At 46.7% G+C, this 16,812-nt stretch overlaps 1 protein-coding gene across 29 annotated transcripts in view; it reads right to left on the bottom strand.

The window, feature by feature from the left end:
* The window catches only part of LOC118397636 (protein PALS2-like), a 57,421-nt gene that overhangs the window by 15,074 nt on the left and 25,535 nt on the right, over positions 1-16,812 (bottom strand). Inside the window, exons 1-5 of one of the 29 annotated variants that reach the window (XM_052469820.1) lie at positions 15,186-15,913; positions 14,935-15,150; positions 14,863-14,899; positions 14,523-14,823; positions 829-947 (exon numbers count right to left, since the gene is read on the bottom strand). In XM_052469820.1, coding sequence (XP_052325780.1) covers positions 829-947; positions 14,523-14,682 — 279 coding nt within the window. In that variant the 5' untranslated portion in view covers positions 14,683-14,823; positions 14,863-14,899; positions 14,935-15,150; positions 15,186-15,913. Of the gene's footprint in view, positions 1-828; positions 948-6,982; positions 7,366-14,522; positions 15,915-16,812 lie in introns of those variants that run through there. The other 28 variants (XM_052469838.1, XM_052469836.1, XM_052469831.1 and 25 more) reach the window with 28 other exon arrangements.

Consider the following 16,812-nt stretch of genomic DNA (forward strand, 5'->3'; position numbering starts at 1 on the left):
TGTAGTCAGTGACTAACCCACCCGTGTGAATATGTCAGATGTAGCAGTGACTAACCCACCCGTGTGAATATGTCAGATGTAGCAGTGACTAACCCACCCGTGTGAATATGTCAGATGTAGCAGTGACTAACCCACCCGTGTGAATATGTCAGATGTAGCAGTGACTAACCCACCCGTGTGAATATGTCAGATGTAGCAGTGACTAACCCACCCGTGTGAATATGTCAGATGTAGCAGTGACTAACCCACCCGTGTGAATATGTCAGATCATGGGTTACAGCCCGTGTCAATCTCAACCCACAGAGGGGTGAGTCTGGGGTTCTTCACTCCTCCCTTCTACTTGATTTATGAATTAAGATCACTAATTAAGGAAAAAACTCAAATCTGCAGACACTTGTCCTTCCATGGCATGAGTTTGACCCCCCCAGCTTAGAGTGAGCGTGTGTGTGTGTGTGTGTGTGTGTGTGCGCGTGTGTGTGTGTAGTGCATGTGTGACTTGTGTCATTGTGATCATCAGGGCAACCATCAGGGTTGTGTTGCGTATTAGCATGGTGATACATTAGTACCTTAGCGGGGAGCTGCCTGTCAGCCTGTCTACTTGATTTATGAATTAAGATCACTAATTAAGGAAAAACTCAAATCTGCAGACACTTGTCCTTCCATGGCATGAGTTTGACCCCCTAGCTTAGAGTGAGCGTGTGTGTGTGTAGTGCATGTGTGACCTGCCTGCCTGTCAGCCTGTGACCTGCCAGCCTGTGACCTGTCAGCCTGTGGCCTGTCAGTGTGTGAGTCAGTCTCAGTGTGTTCTCCCCTATGTGTGTCTGCTACCTTGATGAGTGACCGTACAATGGGACTCTCCATGATGCCTCTGAGGAAGATGAGGTCGATGTCTTTGGCCCCCGTGGAGGTAGGCAGCTCCCCCAGGTTGTTCAACACCTGCTGCATCGCTGTGGGGGAGATGGGAGGGGGGAGCGATGGGGGGAGGGGGAAGGAAGGGGGGAGAGGGGGAGGGATGGGAGAGAGGGGGGAGGGGAGAGAGATGGGGAGACAGGGGAAGGAAGATGGGGAGACAGGGGGAGGGGGGAGGGATGGGGAGAGGGGGAAGGGGGGGAAGGAGAGGGGGAGAGAGGGAGAGAGATGGGGAGACAGATGGGGGAAGGGGGAGGAGAGAGGGATGGGAGAGAAGGGAGGGGGAAGGTGGGAGAGGGGGAAGGGAGGAGAGAGATGGGGAGACAGGGGGAAGGGGAAGAAGGAGGAGAGGGGAGGGATGGGGAGTCACACACATACAGAGTAAGACACACACAACAACAATAAATAGAGCAAGTGAAAGCGTAGGCCTTAGTGACACCTGCCCTGTCTGTACCCTGTCATACTGCCTCATACTGCCTTAGTGACACCTGCCCTGTCTGTACCCTGTCATACTGCCTTAGTGACACCTGCCCTGTCTGTAGCCTCTCATACTGCCTTAGTGACACCTGCCCTGTCTGTAGCCTCTCATACTGCCTTAGTGACACCTGCCCTGTCTGTACCCTGTCATACTGCCTTAGTGACACCTGCCCTGTCTGTACCCTGTCATACTGCCTTAGTGACACCTGCCCTGTCTGTAGTGACACCTTCCCTGTCTCTGTCATACTGCCTTAGTGACACCTGCCCTGTCTGTAGCCTCTCATACTGCCTTAGTGACACCTGCCCTGTCTGTACCCTCTCATACTGCCTTAGTGACACCTGCCCTGTCTGTAGCCTCTCATACTGCCTTAGTGACACCTGCCCTGTCTGTACCCTGTCATACTGCCTTAGTGACACCTGCCCTGTCTGTACCCTGTCATACTGCCTTAGTGACACCTGCCCTGTCTGTACCCTCTCATACTGCCTTAGTGACACCTGCCCTGTCTGTACCCTGTCATACTGCCTTAGTGACACCTGCCCTGTCTGTACCCTGTCATACTGTCTTAGTGACACCTGCCCTGTCTGTACCCTCTCATACTGCCTTAGTGACACCTGCCCTGTCTGTACCCTGTCATACTGCCTTAGTGACACCTGCCCTGTCTGTACCCTGTCATACTGCCTTAGTGACACCTGCCCTGTCTGTACCCTGTCATACTGCCTTAGTGACACCTGCCCTGTCTGTACCCTCTCATACTGCCTTAGTGACACCTGCCCTGTCTGTACCCTGTCATACTGCCTTAGTGACACCTGCCCTGTCTGTACCCTGTCATACTGCCTTAGTGACACCTGCCCTGTCTGTACCCTGTCATACTGCCTTAGTGACACCTGCCCTGTCTGTACCCTGTCATACTGCCTTAGTGACACCTGCCCTGTCTGTACCCTGTCATACTGCCTTAGTGACACCTGCCCTGTCTGTACCCTGTCATACTGCCTTAGTGACACCTGCCCTGTCTGTAGCCTGTCATACTGCCTTAGTGACACCTGCCCTGTCTGTACCCTGTCATACTGCCTTAGTGACACCTGCCCTGTCTGTAGCCTCTCATACTGCCTTAGTGACACCTGCCCTGTCTGTACCCTGTCATACTGCCTTAGTGACACCTGCCCTGTCTGTACCCTGTCATACTGCCTTAGTGACACCTGCCCTGTCTGTACCCTGTCATACTGCCTTAGTGACACCTGCCCTGTCTGTACCCTGTCATACTGCCTTAGTGACACCTGCCCTGTCTGTACCCTGTCATACTGCCTTAGTGACACCTGCCCTGTCTGTACCCTGTCATACTGCCTTAGTGACACCTGCCCTGTCTGTACCCTGTCATACTGCCTTAGTGACACCTGCCCTGTCTGTACCCTGTCATACTGCCTTAGTGACACCTGCCCTGTCTGTACCCTGTCATACTGCCTTAGTGACACCTGCCCTGTCTGTACCCTCTCATACTGCCTTAGTGACACCTGCCCTGTCTGTACCCTGTCATACTGCCTTAGTGACACCTGCCCTGTCTGTACCCTGTCATACTGCCTTAGTGACACCTGCCCTGTCTGTAGCCTCTCATACTGCCTTAGTGACACCTGCCCTGTCTGTACCCTCTCATACTGCCTTAGTGACACCTGCCCTGTCTGTACCCTGTCATACTGCCTTAGTGACACCTGCCCTGTCTGTACCCTGTCATACTGCCTTAGTGACACCTGCCCTGTCTGTACCCTGTCATACTGCCTTAGTGACACCTGCCCTGTCTGTACCCTGTCATACTGCCTTAGTGACACCTGCCCTGTCTGTACCCTGTCATACTGCCTTAGTGACACCTGCCCTGTCTTTACCCTGTCATACTGCCTTAGTGACACCTGCCCTGTCTGTACCCTGTCATACTGCCTTAGTGACACCTGCCCTGTCTGTACCCTGTCATACTGCCTTAGTGACACCTGCCCTGTCTGTACCCTGTCATACTGCCTTAGTGACACCTGCCCTGTCTGTACCCTGTCATACTGCCTTAGTGACACCTGCCCTGTCTGTACCCTGTCATACTGCCTTAGTGACACCTGCCCTGTCTGTACCCTGTCATACTGCCTTAGTGACACCTGCCCTGTCTGTACCCTGTCATACTGCCTTAGTGACACCTGCCCTGTCTGTACCCTGTCATACTGCCTTAGTGACACCTGCCCTGTCTGTACCCTGTCATACTGCCTTAGTGACACCTGCCCTGTCTGTACCCTCTCATACTGCCTTAGTGACACCTGCCCTATCTGTACCCTCTCATACTGCCTTAGTGACACCTGCCCTGTCTGTACCCTCTCATACTGCCTTAGTGACACCTGCCCTGTCTGTACCCTGTCATACTGCCTTAGTGACACCTGCCCTGTCTGTACCCTGTCATACTGCCTTAGTGACACCTGCCCTGTCTGTACCCTCTCATACTGCCTTAGTGACACCTGCCCTGTCTGTACCCTCTCATACTGCCTTAGTGACACCTGCCCTGTCTGTACCCTCTCATACTGCCTTAGTGACACCTGCCCTGTCTGTACCCTGTCATACTGCCTTAGTGACACCTGCCCTGTCTGTACCCTGTCATACTGCCTTAGTGACACCTGCCCTGTCTGTACCCTGTCATACTGCCTTAGTGACACCTGCCCTGTCTGTACCCTGTCATACTGCCTTAGTGACACCTGCCCTGTCTGTACCCTCTCATACTGCCTTAGTGACACCTGCCCTATCTGTACCCTCTCATACTGCCTTAGTGACACCTGCCCTATCTGTACCCTCTCATACTGCCTTAGTGACACCTGCCCTGTCTGTACCCTGTCATACTGCCTTAGTGACACCTGCCCTGTCTGTACCCTGTCATACTGCCTTAGTGACACCTGCCCTGTCTGTACCCTGTCATACTGCCTTAGTGACACCTGCCCTGTCTGTACCCTGTCATACTGCCTTAGTGACACCTGCCCTGTCTGTACCCTGTCATACTGCCTTAGTGACACCTGCCCTGTCTGTACCCTCTCATACTGCCTTAGTGACACCTGCCCTGTCTGTACCCTCTCATACTGCCTTAGTGACACCTGCCCTATCTGTACCCTCTCATACTGCCTTAGTGACACCTGCCCTGTCTGTACCCTGTCATACTGCCTTAGTGACACCTGCCCTGTCTGTACCCTGTCATACTGCCTTAGTGACACCTGCCCTGTCTGTACCCTGTCATACTGCCTTAGTGACACCTGCCCTGTCTGTACCCTCTCATACTGCCTTAGTGACACCTGCTCTGTCTGTACCCTCTCATACTGCCTTAGTGACACCTGCCCTGTCTGTACCCTGTCATACTGCCTTAGTGACACCTGCCCTGTCTGTACCCTCTCATACTGCCTTAGTGACACCTGCCCTGTCTGTACCCTCTCATACTGCCTTAGTGACACCTGCCCTGTCTGTACCCTGTCATACTGCCTTAGTGACACCTGCCCTGTCTGTACCCTCTCATACTGCCTTAGTGACACCTGCCCTGTCTGTACCCTGTCATACTGCCTTAGTGACACCTGCCCTGTCTGTACCCTGTCATACTGCCTTAGTGACACCTGCCCTATCTGTACCCTCTCATACTGCCTTAGTGACACCTGCCCTGTCTGTACCCTCTCATACTGTCTTAGTGACACCTGCCCTGTCTGTACCCTCTCATACTGCCTTAGTGACACCTGCCCTGTCTGTACCCTGTCATACTGCCTTAGTGACACCTGCCCTGTCTGTAGCCTCTCATACTGCCTTAGTGACACCTGCCCTGTCTGTACCCTGTCATACTGCCTTAGTGACACCTGCCCTGTCTGTACCCTGTCATACTGCCTTAGTGACACCTGCCCTGTCTGTAGCCTCTCATACTGCCTTAGTGACACCTGCCCTGTCTGTACCCTCTCATACTGCCTTAGTGACACCTGCCCTGTCTGTAACCTCTCATACTGCCTTAGTGACACCTGCCCTGTCTGTACTGCCTTAGTGACACCCTGTCATACTGCCTTAGTGACACCTGCCCTGTCTGTACCCTCTCATACTGCCTTAGTGACACCTGCCCTATCTGTACCCTCTCATACTGCCTTAGTGACACCTGCCCTGTCTGTAGCCCCTACTCAGTACCTGCCCTGCCTGTCATACTAGTGACACCTGCCCTGTCTGTACCCTCTCATACTGCCTTAGTGACACCTGCCCTGTCTGTACCCTGTCATACTGCCTTAGTGACACCTGCCCTGTCTGTACCCTCTCATACTGCCTTAGTGACACCTGCCCTGTCTGTAGCCTCTCATACTGCCTTAGTGACACCTGCCCTGTCTGTACCCTCTCATACTGCCTTAGTGACACCTGCCCTGTCTGTAGCCTCTCATACTGCCTTAGTGACACCTGCCCTGTCTGTACCCTCTCATACTGCCTTAGTGACACCTGCCCTGTCTGTACCCTCTCATACTGCCTTAGTGACACCTGCCCTGTCTGTAGCCTCTCATACTGCCTTAGTGACACCTTCCCTGTCTGTACCCTCTCATACTGCCTTAGTGACACCTGCCCTGTCTGTAGCCACTCATACTGCCTTAGTGACACCTGCCCTGTCTGTACCCTCTCATACTGCCTTAGTGACACCTGCCCTGTCTGTACCCTCTCATACTGCCTTAGTGACACCTGCCCTGTCTGTACCCTCTCATACTGCCTTAGTGACACCTGCCCTGTCTGTACCCTCTCATACTGCCTTAGTGACACCTGCCCTGTCTGTACCCTGTCATACTGCCTTAGTGACACCTGCCCTGTCTGTACCCTCTCATACTGCCTTAGTGACACCTGCCCTGTCTGTAGCCTCTCATACTGCCTTAGTGACACCTGCCCTGTCTGTACCCTCTCATACTGCCTTAGTGACACCTGCCCTGTCTGTAGCCTCTCATACTGCCTTAGTGACACCTGCCCTGTCTGTACCCTCTCATACTGCCTTAGTGACACCTGCCCTGTCTGTACCCTCTCATACTGCCTTAGTGACACCTGCCCTGTCTGTAGCCTCTCATACTGCCTTAGTGACACCTTCCCTGTCTGTAGCCTCTCATACTGCCTTAGTGACACCTGCCCTGTCTGTACCCTCTCATACTGCCTTAGTGACACCTGCCCTGTCTGTACCCTCTCATACTGCCTTAGTGACACCTGCCCTGTCTGTACCCTCTCATACTGCCTTAGTGACACCTTCCCTGTCTGTACCCTCTCATACTGCCTTAGTGACACCTGCCCTGTCTGTACCCACTCATACTGCCTTAGTGACACCTGCCCTGTCTGTACCCTCTCATACTGCCTTAGTGACACCTGCCCTGTCTGTACCCACTCATACTGCCTTAGTGACACCTGCCCTGTCTGTAACCTCTCATACTGCCTTAGTGACACCTGCCCTGTCTGTACCCTCTCATACTGCCTTAGTGACACCTGCCCTGTCTGTAGCCACTCATACTGCTTTAGCACAGTTCAGCCAAAACACACAACCACATTCAAATTCTACTTAGAATTCCCATGCCAATAGAATACAGTAGAAGTCTGTGCAACCTGCGGCCATGCCTGTAGTTCATTCACTCCTCTCAATGTAGTTCAATAGACCAGTCCTTTTCACTGCAGTTGATAGGTCACAGCAATAAAAAATAAAATAATTCAAATCCAAACTGTACTCCAGTCAGACAAAAAACAACGTCAAAAATTAGACAAGCCTACAAATCAGTTCTTCTGTAGTTTTTTTTTTGGTCGTTTGGTTTTCAAGCTGAAGCTTGTCCATCAGTCCTGGAAATGTTCCTCAGTGGAAAACAACTTCCATCCAGAAGTCCACTAGACAGAAAATAGTGGTTTGATACGATTATATCGTCTTTCCAATTATCTCAAAGAATTCCATTTGAGTCTGGTCCTGAGAGGAAGACTTCTCTGACCCTGTGTGTCCTCTCCTGTCCTGACAAGGAGAGAGGTGTGGACTATCCAGGTATCAGAGAGCTAAGACGTTAAACCTAGGGTCTCAAAGCCCCGGTAAGCTCCTGTAATACACTTACAGCACTGTGGAGTTGTGTGTGTATGTGTGTGCGTGTTTGTGTGTATGTATTTGTGTGTGTGTGCGCGTGCGCGTGTTTGTGTGCCTGAGAATAAATATGTAAAGCCATGAAGACAATGAAGTCCTCTGCAAGAATCTAGTTCTCTTCACAGTTTCTCCTCCACTCTCCTTCTGCAGGTCTCTCTCTGGTTTCCCACACTACGGTCCTGTAGTAGAATGAGGAGGAGGTGTGATATATGGAGGAGGTGTGATATATGGCCAATATACCACGGCTAAGGGCTGTTCTTACGCACGCCGCAACGCCGAGTCCTAACTGTACACTATCGTTCAAAAGTTTGGGGTCACTTAGAAATGTCCTTGTTTTCCATGAAAACATACATGAAATGAGTTGCAAAATGATTAAGAAATACAGTCAAGACGTTGACAAGGTTATAAATAATGATTTTTAATTGAAATAATAATTGTATCCTTCAAACTTTGCTTTTGTCAAAGAATCCTCCATTTGCAGCAATTACAGCCTTGCAGACCTTTGGCATCCTAGTTGTCAATTTGTTGAGGTAATCTGAAGAGATTTCACCCCATGGTTCCTGAAGCATCTCACACAAGTTGGATTGGCTTGATTTTCCTACGTACCATACGGTCAAGCTGCTCCCACAACAGCTCAATAGGGTTGAGATCCGATGACTGTGCTGGTCACTCCATTATAGACAGAATACCCACTGACTGCTTCTTCCCTAAATAGTTATTGCATAGTTTGGAGCTGTAATTTGGGTCATTGTCCTGTTATAGGAAGAAATTGGCTCCAATTAAGTGCCGTCCACAGGGTATGGCAAGGCGTAAAACGCGATAGCCTTCATTCTTCAAGATCCCTTTTACCCTGTACAAATCTCCCACTTTACCACCACCAAGCACCCCCAGACCATCACATTGCCTCCACCATGCTTGACAGATGGCGTCATCACTCCTCCAGCATCTTTTCATTTTTTCTGCGTCTCACAAATGTTTTTCTTTGTGATCCGAACACCTCAAACTTAGATTCGTCTGTCCATAACAGTGTTTTCATCTGCATCTGTCCAGTGACTGTGTGTGCCCATTTAATATTTTACATTGGCCAGTCTGAGACACGGCACATCCAACACACACTGGAAGGCACACACCATGGTGAGTCAGGGTCATAATCACTAGGTGATCACCGGAGAGGTGTTTGCGGGTACAAAATTTAACTAAGAAAGTGACAAGACTACAGTGTTGCCTGGAAATCATACACACACACACACTCACATGTACACACACAAAAAATATATTTTTATGTATTTATGTTACAGGCCTTGTGTAAGTCGTGTCATTTTAATAAGGGGACAACTGTAAACACCTTTGGAGTAGAAATAGTTCAAAAGTATCTTTCCCCTGGAGGGTAATGAATGGCTGGCAACCACAAATATCACCCCTCACAGCTAAACTATATATATCTGGCAACCACAAATATCACCCCTCATAGCTAAACTATATATATCTGGCAACCACAAATATCACCCCTCATAGCAAAACTATATCTATCTGATGCCACCATAACCCCTCAACTAAAGATGTTAAAGACAGGATATCACCCTTTTAAACTATATCTATCTGGCAACCACAAATATCACCCCTCACAGGTAAAGTTGTCTATCTGGCAACCACAAAATCACCCCTCACAGCTCAATTATATCTATCTGGCAACCACAAATGATAAACTAAACTATATCTATCTGGCAACCCAAATATCACCCCTGATGGTTGCTAAACTTATCTATCTGGCAAACACAAATTATCACCCCTCATAGCTAAACTATATCTATCTGGCAACCACAAATATCACCCCTCACAGCTAAACTATATCTATCTGGCAACCACAAATATCACCCCTCATAGCTAAACTATATCTATCTGGCAACCACAAATATCACCCCTCATAGCTAAACTATATCTACCTGGCAACCACAAATATCACCCCTCATAGCTAAACTATATCTATCTGGCAACCACAAATATCACCCTCACAGCTAACCTATATCTATCTGGCAACCACATATATCACTCTCACAGCTAAACTATATCTATCTGGCAACCACAAATATCACCCCTCACAGGTAAACTATGTCTATCTGGCAACCACAAATATCACCCCTCACAGCTCAATTATATCTATCTGGCAACCACAAATATCACCCCTCACAGCTCAACTATATCTATCTGGCAACCATAAATATCACCCCTCACAGCTAAACTTATCTATCTGGCAACCACAAATTATCACCCCTCATAGCTAAACTATATCTATCTGGCAACCACAAATATCACCCCTCATAGCTAAACTATATCTATCTGGCAACCACAAATATCACCCCTCACAGCTAAACTATATATATCTGGCAACCACATATATCCCCCCTCACAGCTAAACTATATCTATCTGGCAACCACAAATATCACCCCTCACAGCTTACCTATATCTATCTGGCAACCACAAATATCACCCCTCACAGCTAACCTATATCTATCTGGCAACCACATATATCACCCTCACAGCTAAAGTATATCTATCTGGCAACCACATATATCACCCCTCACAGCTAAACTATATCTATCTGGCAACCACATATATCCCCCCTCACAGCTAAACTATATATATCTGGCAACCACAAATATCACCCCTCATAGCTAAACTATATCTATCTGGCAACCACAAATATCACCCCTCACAGCTAAACTATATCTATCTGGCAACCACAAATTATCACCCCTCATAGCTAAACTATATCTATCTGGCAACCACAAATATCACCCCTCACAGTTAAACTATATCTATCTGGCAACCACAAATATCACCCCTCATAGCTAAACTATATCTATCTGGCAACCACAAATATCACCCCTCATAGCTAAACTATATCTATCTGGCAACCACAAATATCACCCCTCACAGCTAACCTATATCTATCTGGCAACCACATATATCACCCTCACAGCTAAACTATATCTATCTGGCAACCACAAATATCACCCCTCACAGGTAAACAATGTCTATCTGGCAACCACAAATATCACCCCTCACAGCTCAATTATATCTATCTGGCAACCACAAATATCACCCCTCACAGCTAAACTATATCTATCTGGCAACCACAAATATCACCCCTCACAGCTAAACTTATCTATCTGGCAACCACAAATTATCACCCCTCATAGCTAAACTATATCTATCTGGCAACCACAAATATCACCCCTCATAGCTAAACTATATCTATCTGGCAACCACAAATATCACCCCTCACAGCTTACCTATATCTATCTGGCAACCACAAATATCACCCCTCACAGCTAACCTATATCTATCTGGCAACCACATATATCACCCTCACAGCTAAAGTATATCTATCTGGCAACCACATATATCACCCCTCACAGCTAAACTATATCTATCTGGCAACCACATATATCCCCCCTCACAGCTAAACTATATCTATCTGGCAACCACAAATATCACCCCTCATAGCTAAACTATATCTATCTGGCAACCACAAATATCACCCCTCACAGCTAAACTATATCTATCTGGCAACCACAAATATCACCCCTCACAGCTAAACTATATCTATCTGGCAACCACAAATATCACCCCTCACAGCTAAACTATATATATCTGGCAACCACAAATATCACCCCTCATAGCTAAACTATATATATCTGGCAACCACAAATATCACCCCTCATAGCTAAACTATATCTATCTGGCAACCACAAATATAACCCCTCACAGGTAAACGATGTCTATCTGGCAACCACATATATCACCCTCACAGCTAAACTATATCTATCTGGCAACCACAAATATCACCCCTCACAGGTAAACGATGTCTATCTGGCAACCACAAATATCACCCCTCACAGCTCAATTATATCTATCTGGCAACCACAAATATCACCCCTCACAGCTAAACTATATCTATCTGGCAACCACAAATATCACCCCTCACAGCTAAACTTATCTATCTGGCAAACACAAATTATCACCCCTCATAGCTAAACTATATCTATCTGGCAACCACAAATATCACCCCTCACAGCTAAACTATATCTATCTGGCAACCACATATATCACCCTCACAGCTAAACTATATCTATCTGGCAACCACAAATATCACCCCTCACAGCTAAACTATATCTATCTGGCAACCACAAATATCACCCTCACAGCTAAACTATATCTATCTGGCAACCACAAATTATCACCCCTCACAGCTCAACTATATCTATCTGGCAACCACAAATATCACCCCTCACAGCTAAACTATATCTATCTGGCAACCACAAATATCACCCCTCACAGCTAAACTATATATATCTGGCAACCACATATATCCCCCCTCACAGCTAAACTATATCTATCTGGCAACCACAAATATCACCCCTCACAGCTAACCTATATCTATCTGGCAACCACATATATCACCCTCATAGCTAAAGTATATCTATCTGGCAACCACATATATCACCCCTCACAGCTAAACTATATCTATCTGGCAACCACATATATCCCCCCTCACAGCTAAACTATATATATCTGGCAACCACATATATCCCCCTCACAGCTAAACTATATCTATCTGGCAACCACAAATATCACCCCTCACAGTTTACCTATATCTATCTGGCAACCACATATATCACCCTCACAGCTAAACTATATCTATCTGGCAACCACAAATATCACCCCTCACAGCTAAACTATATCTATCTGGCAACCACAAATATCACCCCTCACAGGTAAACTATGTCTATCTGGCAACCACAAATATCACCCCTCACAGCTAAACTATATCTATCTGGCAACCACAAATATCACCCCTCACAGCTAAACTATATCTATCTGGCAACCACAAATATCACCCTCACAGCTAAACTATATCTATCTGGCAACCACATATATCACCCCTCACAGCTAAACTATATCTATCTGGCAACCACAAATATCACCCCTCACAGCTAAACTATATCTATCTGGCAACCACATATATCACCCTCACAGCTAAACTATATCTATCTGGCAACCACAAATATCACCCTCACAGCTAAACTATATCTATCTGGCAACCACAAATATCACCCCTCACAGCTAAACTATATCTATCTGGCAACCACATATATCACCCTCACAGCTAAACTATATCTATCTGGCAACCACATATATCCCCCCTCACAGCTAAACTATATCTATCTGGCAACCACAAATATCACCCCTCACAGCTTACCTATATCTATCTGGCAACCACATATATCACCCTCACAGCTAAACTATATCTATCTGGCAACCACAAATATCACCCCTCACAGCTAACCTATATCTATCTGGCAACCACATATATCACCCTCACAGCTAAACTATATCTATCTGGCAACCACAAATATCACCCTCACAGCTAAACTATATCTATCTGGCAACCACAAATATCACCCCTCACAGCTAAACTATATCTATCTGGCAACCACAAATATCACCCCTCACAGGTAAACTATGTCTATCTGGCAACCACAAATATCACCCCTCACAGCTTACCTATATCTATCTGGCAACCACATATATCACCCTCACAGCTAAACTATATCTATCTGGCAACCACAAATATCACCCCTCACAGCTAAACTATATCTATCTGGCAACCACAAATATCACCCCTCACAGGTAAACTATGTCTATCTGGCAACCACAAATATCACCCCTCACAGCTCAATTATATCTATCTGGCAACCACAAATATCACCCCTCACAGCTCAACTATATCTATCTGGCAACCACAAATATCACCCTCACAGCTAAAGTATATCTATCTGGCAACCACATATATCACCCCTCACAGCTAAACTATATCTATCTGGCAACCACAAATATCACCCCTCACAGCTTACCTATATCTATCTGGCAACCACATATATCACCCTCACAGCTAAACTATATCTATCTGGCAACCACAAATATCACCTCTCACAGGTAAACTATGTCTATCTGGCAACCACAAATATCACCCCTCACAGCTAACCTATATCTATCTGGCAACCACATATATCACCCTCACAGCTAAACTATATCTATCTGGCAACCACATATATCCCCCCTCACAGCTAAACTATATCTATCTGGCAACCACAAATATCACCCCTCACAGCTTACCTATATCTATCTGGCAACCACATATATCACCCTCACAGCTAAACTATATCTATCTGGCAACCACAAATATCACCTCTCACAGCTAAACTATATCTATCTGGCAACCACAAATATCACCCCTCACAGCTAAACTATATCTATCTGGCAACCACATATATCCCCCCTCACAGCTAAACTATATCTTTCTGGCAACCACATATATCCCCCCTCACAGCTAAACTATATCTATCTGGCAACCACATATATCCCCCTCACAGCTCAACTATATCTATCTGGCAACCACATATATCACCCCTCACAGCTAAACTATATCTATCTGGCAACCACATATATCACCCCTCACAGCTAAACTATATCTATCTGGCAACCACAAATATCACCCCTCACAGCTAAACTATATCTATCTGGCAACCACAAATATCACCCCTCATAGCTAAACTATATCTATCTGGCAACCACATATATCTTCCACAGCTAAACTATATCTTTCTGGCAACCACATATATCCCCCCTCACAACTAAACTATATCTATCTGGCAACCACATATATCCCCCTCACAGCTCAACTATATCTATCTGGCAACCACATATATCCCCCCTCACAGCTAAACTATATCTTTCTGGCAACCACATATATCCCCCCTCACAGCTAAACTATATCTATCTGGCAACCACATATATCCCCTCACAGCTAAACTATATCTTTCTGGCAACCACATATATCCCCCCTCACAGCTAAACTATAGCTATCTGGCAACCACATATATCACCCCTCACAGCTAAACTATATCTATCTGGTAACAACATTCTTCCACAGTATCAATATCTGCAACTGAGAATCTCACCTGCTGATGTGTCGGCTCCCTCTGTGGGCTCAGCAGCCGCCCCCTCCCCAGCCGACCCATCTCCTGTCTCGCCTTGCTCTCCCGTCCCGGCTGCATCCGGAGGGGAATCCACCGCTACCTCCACCCCGTTGGGACAGGCATCCTCCATAGCCAGGACCATGAACGCTCTCCGACCGCTCCTCGACCACAGCTATGCTAACCTAACCACAAGTCAACCACCACCACTAAATGATAGTTGGTCTAAAACTGTCTCCTCTGCCCTTAACCTTCAGTCTACTACACAATGATCAACAGTCTCTACCTTCAGTCTACTTACTACACAATGATCAACAGCCTCTACCCTTCAGTCTACTACACAATGATCAACAGTCTCTACCCTTCAGTCTACTACACAATGATCAACAGTCTCTACCTTCAGTCTACTACACAATGATCAACAGTCTCTACCCTTCAGTCTACTACACAATGATCAACAGTCTCTACCCTTCAGTCTACTACACAATGATCAACAGTCTCTACCCTTCAGTCTACTACACAATGATCAACAGTCTCTACCCTTCAGTCTACTACACAATGATCAACAGTCTCTACCCTTCAGTCTACTACACAATGATCAACAGTCTCTACCCTTCAGTCTACTACACAATGATCAACAGTCTCTACCTTCAGTCTACTACACAATGATCAACAGTCTCTACCCTTCAGTCTACTACACAATGATCAACAGTCTCTACCCTTCAGTCTACTACACAATGATCAACAGTCTCTACCCTTCAGTCTACTACACAATGATCAACAGTCTCTACCCTTCAGTCTACTACACAATGATCAACAGTCTCTACCCTTCAGTCTACGACACAATGATCAACAGTCTCTACCCTTCAGTCTACTACACAATGATCAACAGTCTCTACCCTTCAGTCTACGACACAATGATCAACAGTCTCTACCCTTCAGTCTACTACACAATGATCAACAGTCTCTACCCTTCAGTCTACTACACAATGATCAACAGTCTCTACCCTTCAGTCTACGACACAATGATCAACAGTCTCTACCCTTCAGTCTACTACACAATGATCAACAGTCTCTACCCTCAAAGAAAAGGAAAGGAGGGAGGGAGAAAGAAGCAGAAGAGATTAAGGACTGAGAAAGAGAGAAAGACTGAGAGAAACGATAGAAAATAAATTTAACAGAGATAGATGAAAACCAGAGATAGGAGATGAAAAACAGAGATAGGAGATGAAAAACAGAGATAAAAGATGAAAAACAGAGATAGAAGATGAAAGAAATAGAACTAGAATGAAATAAAGAGGAGAGAGACACTAAGGACAGAGAGAGATCGAGAGAGATGGAGGCAGATAGCTTGCTCACACAGATGTGGACACAGATTCAGTTGTTCTCAATCCCCTCCCTCAACACTCCCTTTAATACCTCACCCCCACCACACACACACACACACACACACACACACACACACACACACACACACACACACACACACACACACACACACACACACACACACACACACACACACACACACACACACAAACAAACACACGCCCTCCTTGCCCCTCCTTACACCAAATCCCCTCCTGCTGTTGAGGGTTTGTTTGAGTTCACATGCAATCATTAACATTTTTCTGGACTCTTTCGGTTGCCCTTCGAAACACCTCTCCCTTTCTACAGGTGACTGATACTGACACAAACTGATCTTAGATCTGTGTCTAGGGGACATGTTCATTCCATCTACATGCTACACAATTAGGTGGTCCTCCTGTAAGCCCCTCCCCTTCGCTCTCAATGCCCCTCCCCCTCTCACACAGCTGTAGATTAAGAGGATATGATCTGCAGTCCCTAATCCACTCCGCCCCCCTTCACCACCCATATCCCTCCCTCCCTCTTCCCAGTAAGCCCCACCCCCTCCCTATTCCCAGTCAGCCCCAACTCCATCCACAGCAAATCTGAGCAGGATTTTAATCCTACTGAAAAAACACAGGATTACAGAATCTACTCTGGATTCTCTCTTCCTCCCTCTCTCAGTTCTCAAAGTGCAGTACTCTCTATCACTGCGGTAGATCTCCAAAAGATGGTGTCTGATATATGCACTCAATAAAAACATATATATTATTAGGAATTAAGAACTAATTCTTATTTACAATGACGGCCTACCAAGAGGAACAGGGATGTCTAAACATTAGAAGGTGTGCTCACAAATAGCGTTATACCAATGTTATATCAGCATTATATTAGCAATAAACAGGTGTTTGGACTGGCATAGAGTGTA

This window comes from Oncorhynchus keta, chromosome 19 (assembly GCF_023373465.1).
Source record: "Oncorhynchus keta strain PuntledgeMale-10-30-2019 chromosome 19, Oket_V2, whole genome shotgun sequence".
Taxonomy (NCBI): Eukaryota; Metazoa; Chordata; class Actinopteri; order Salmoniformes; family Salmonidae; genus Oncorhynchus; species Oncorhynchus keta.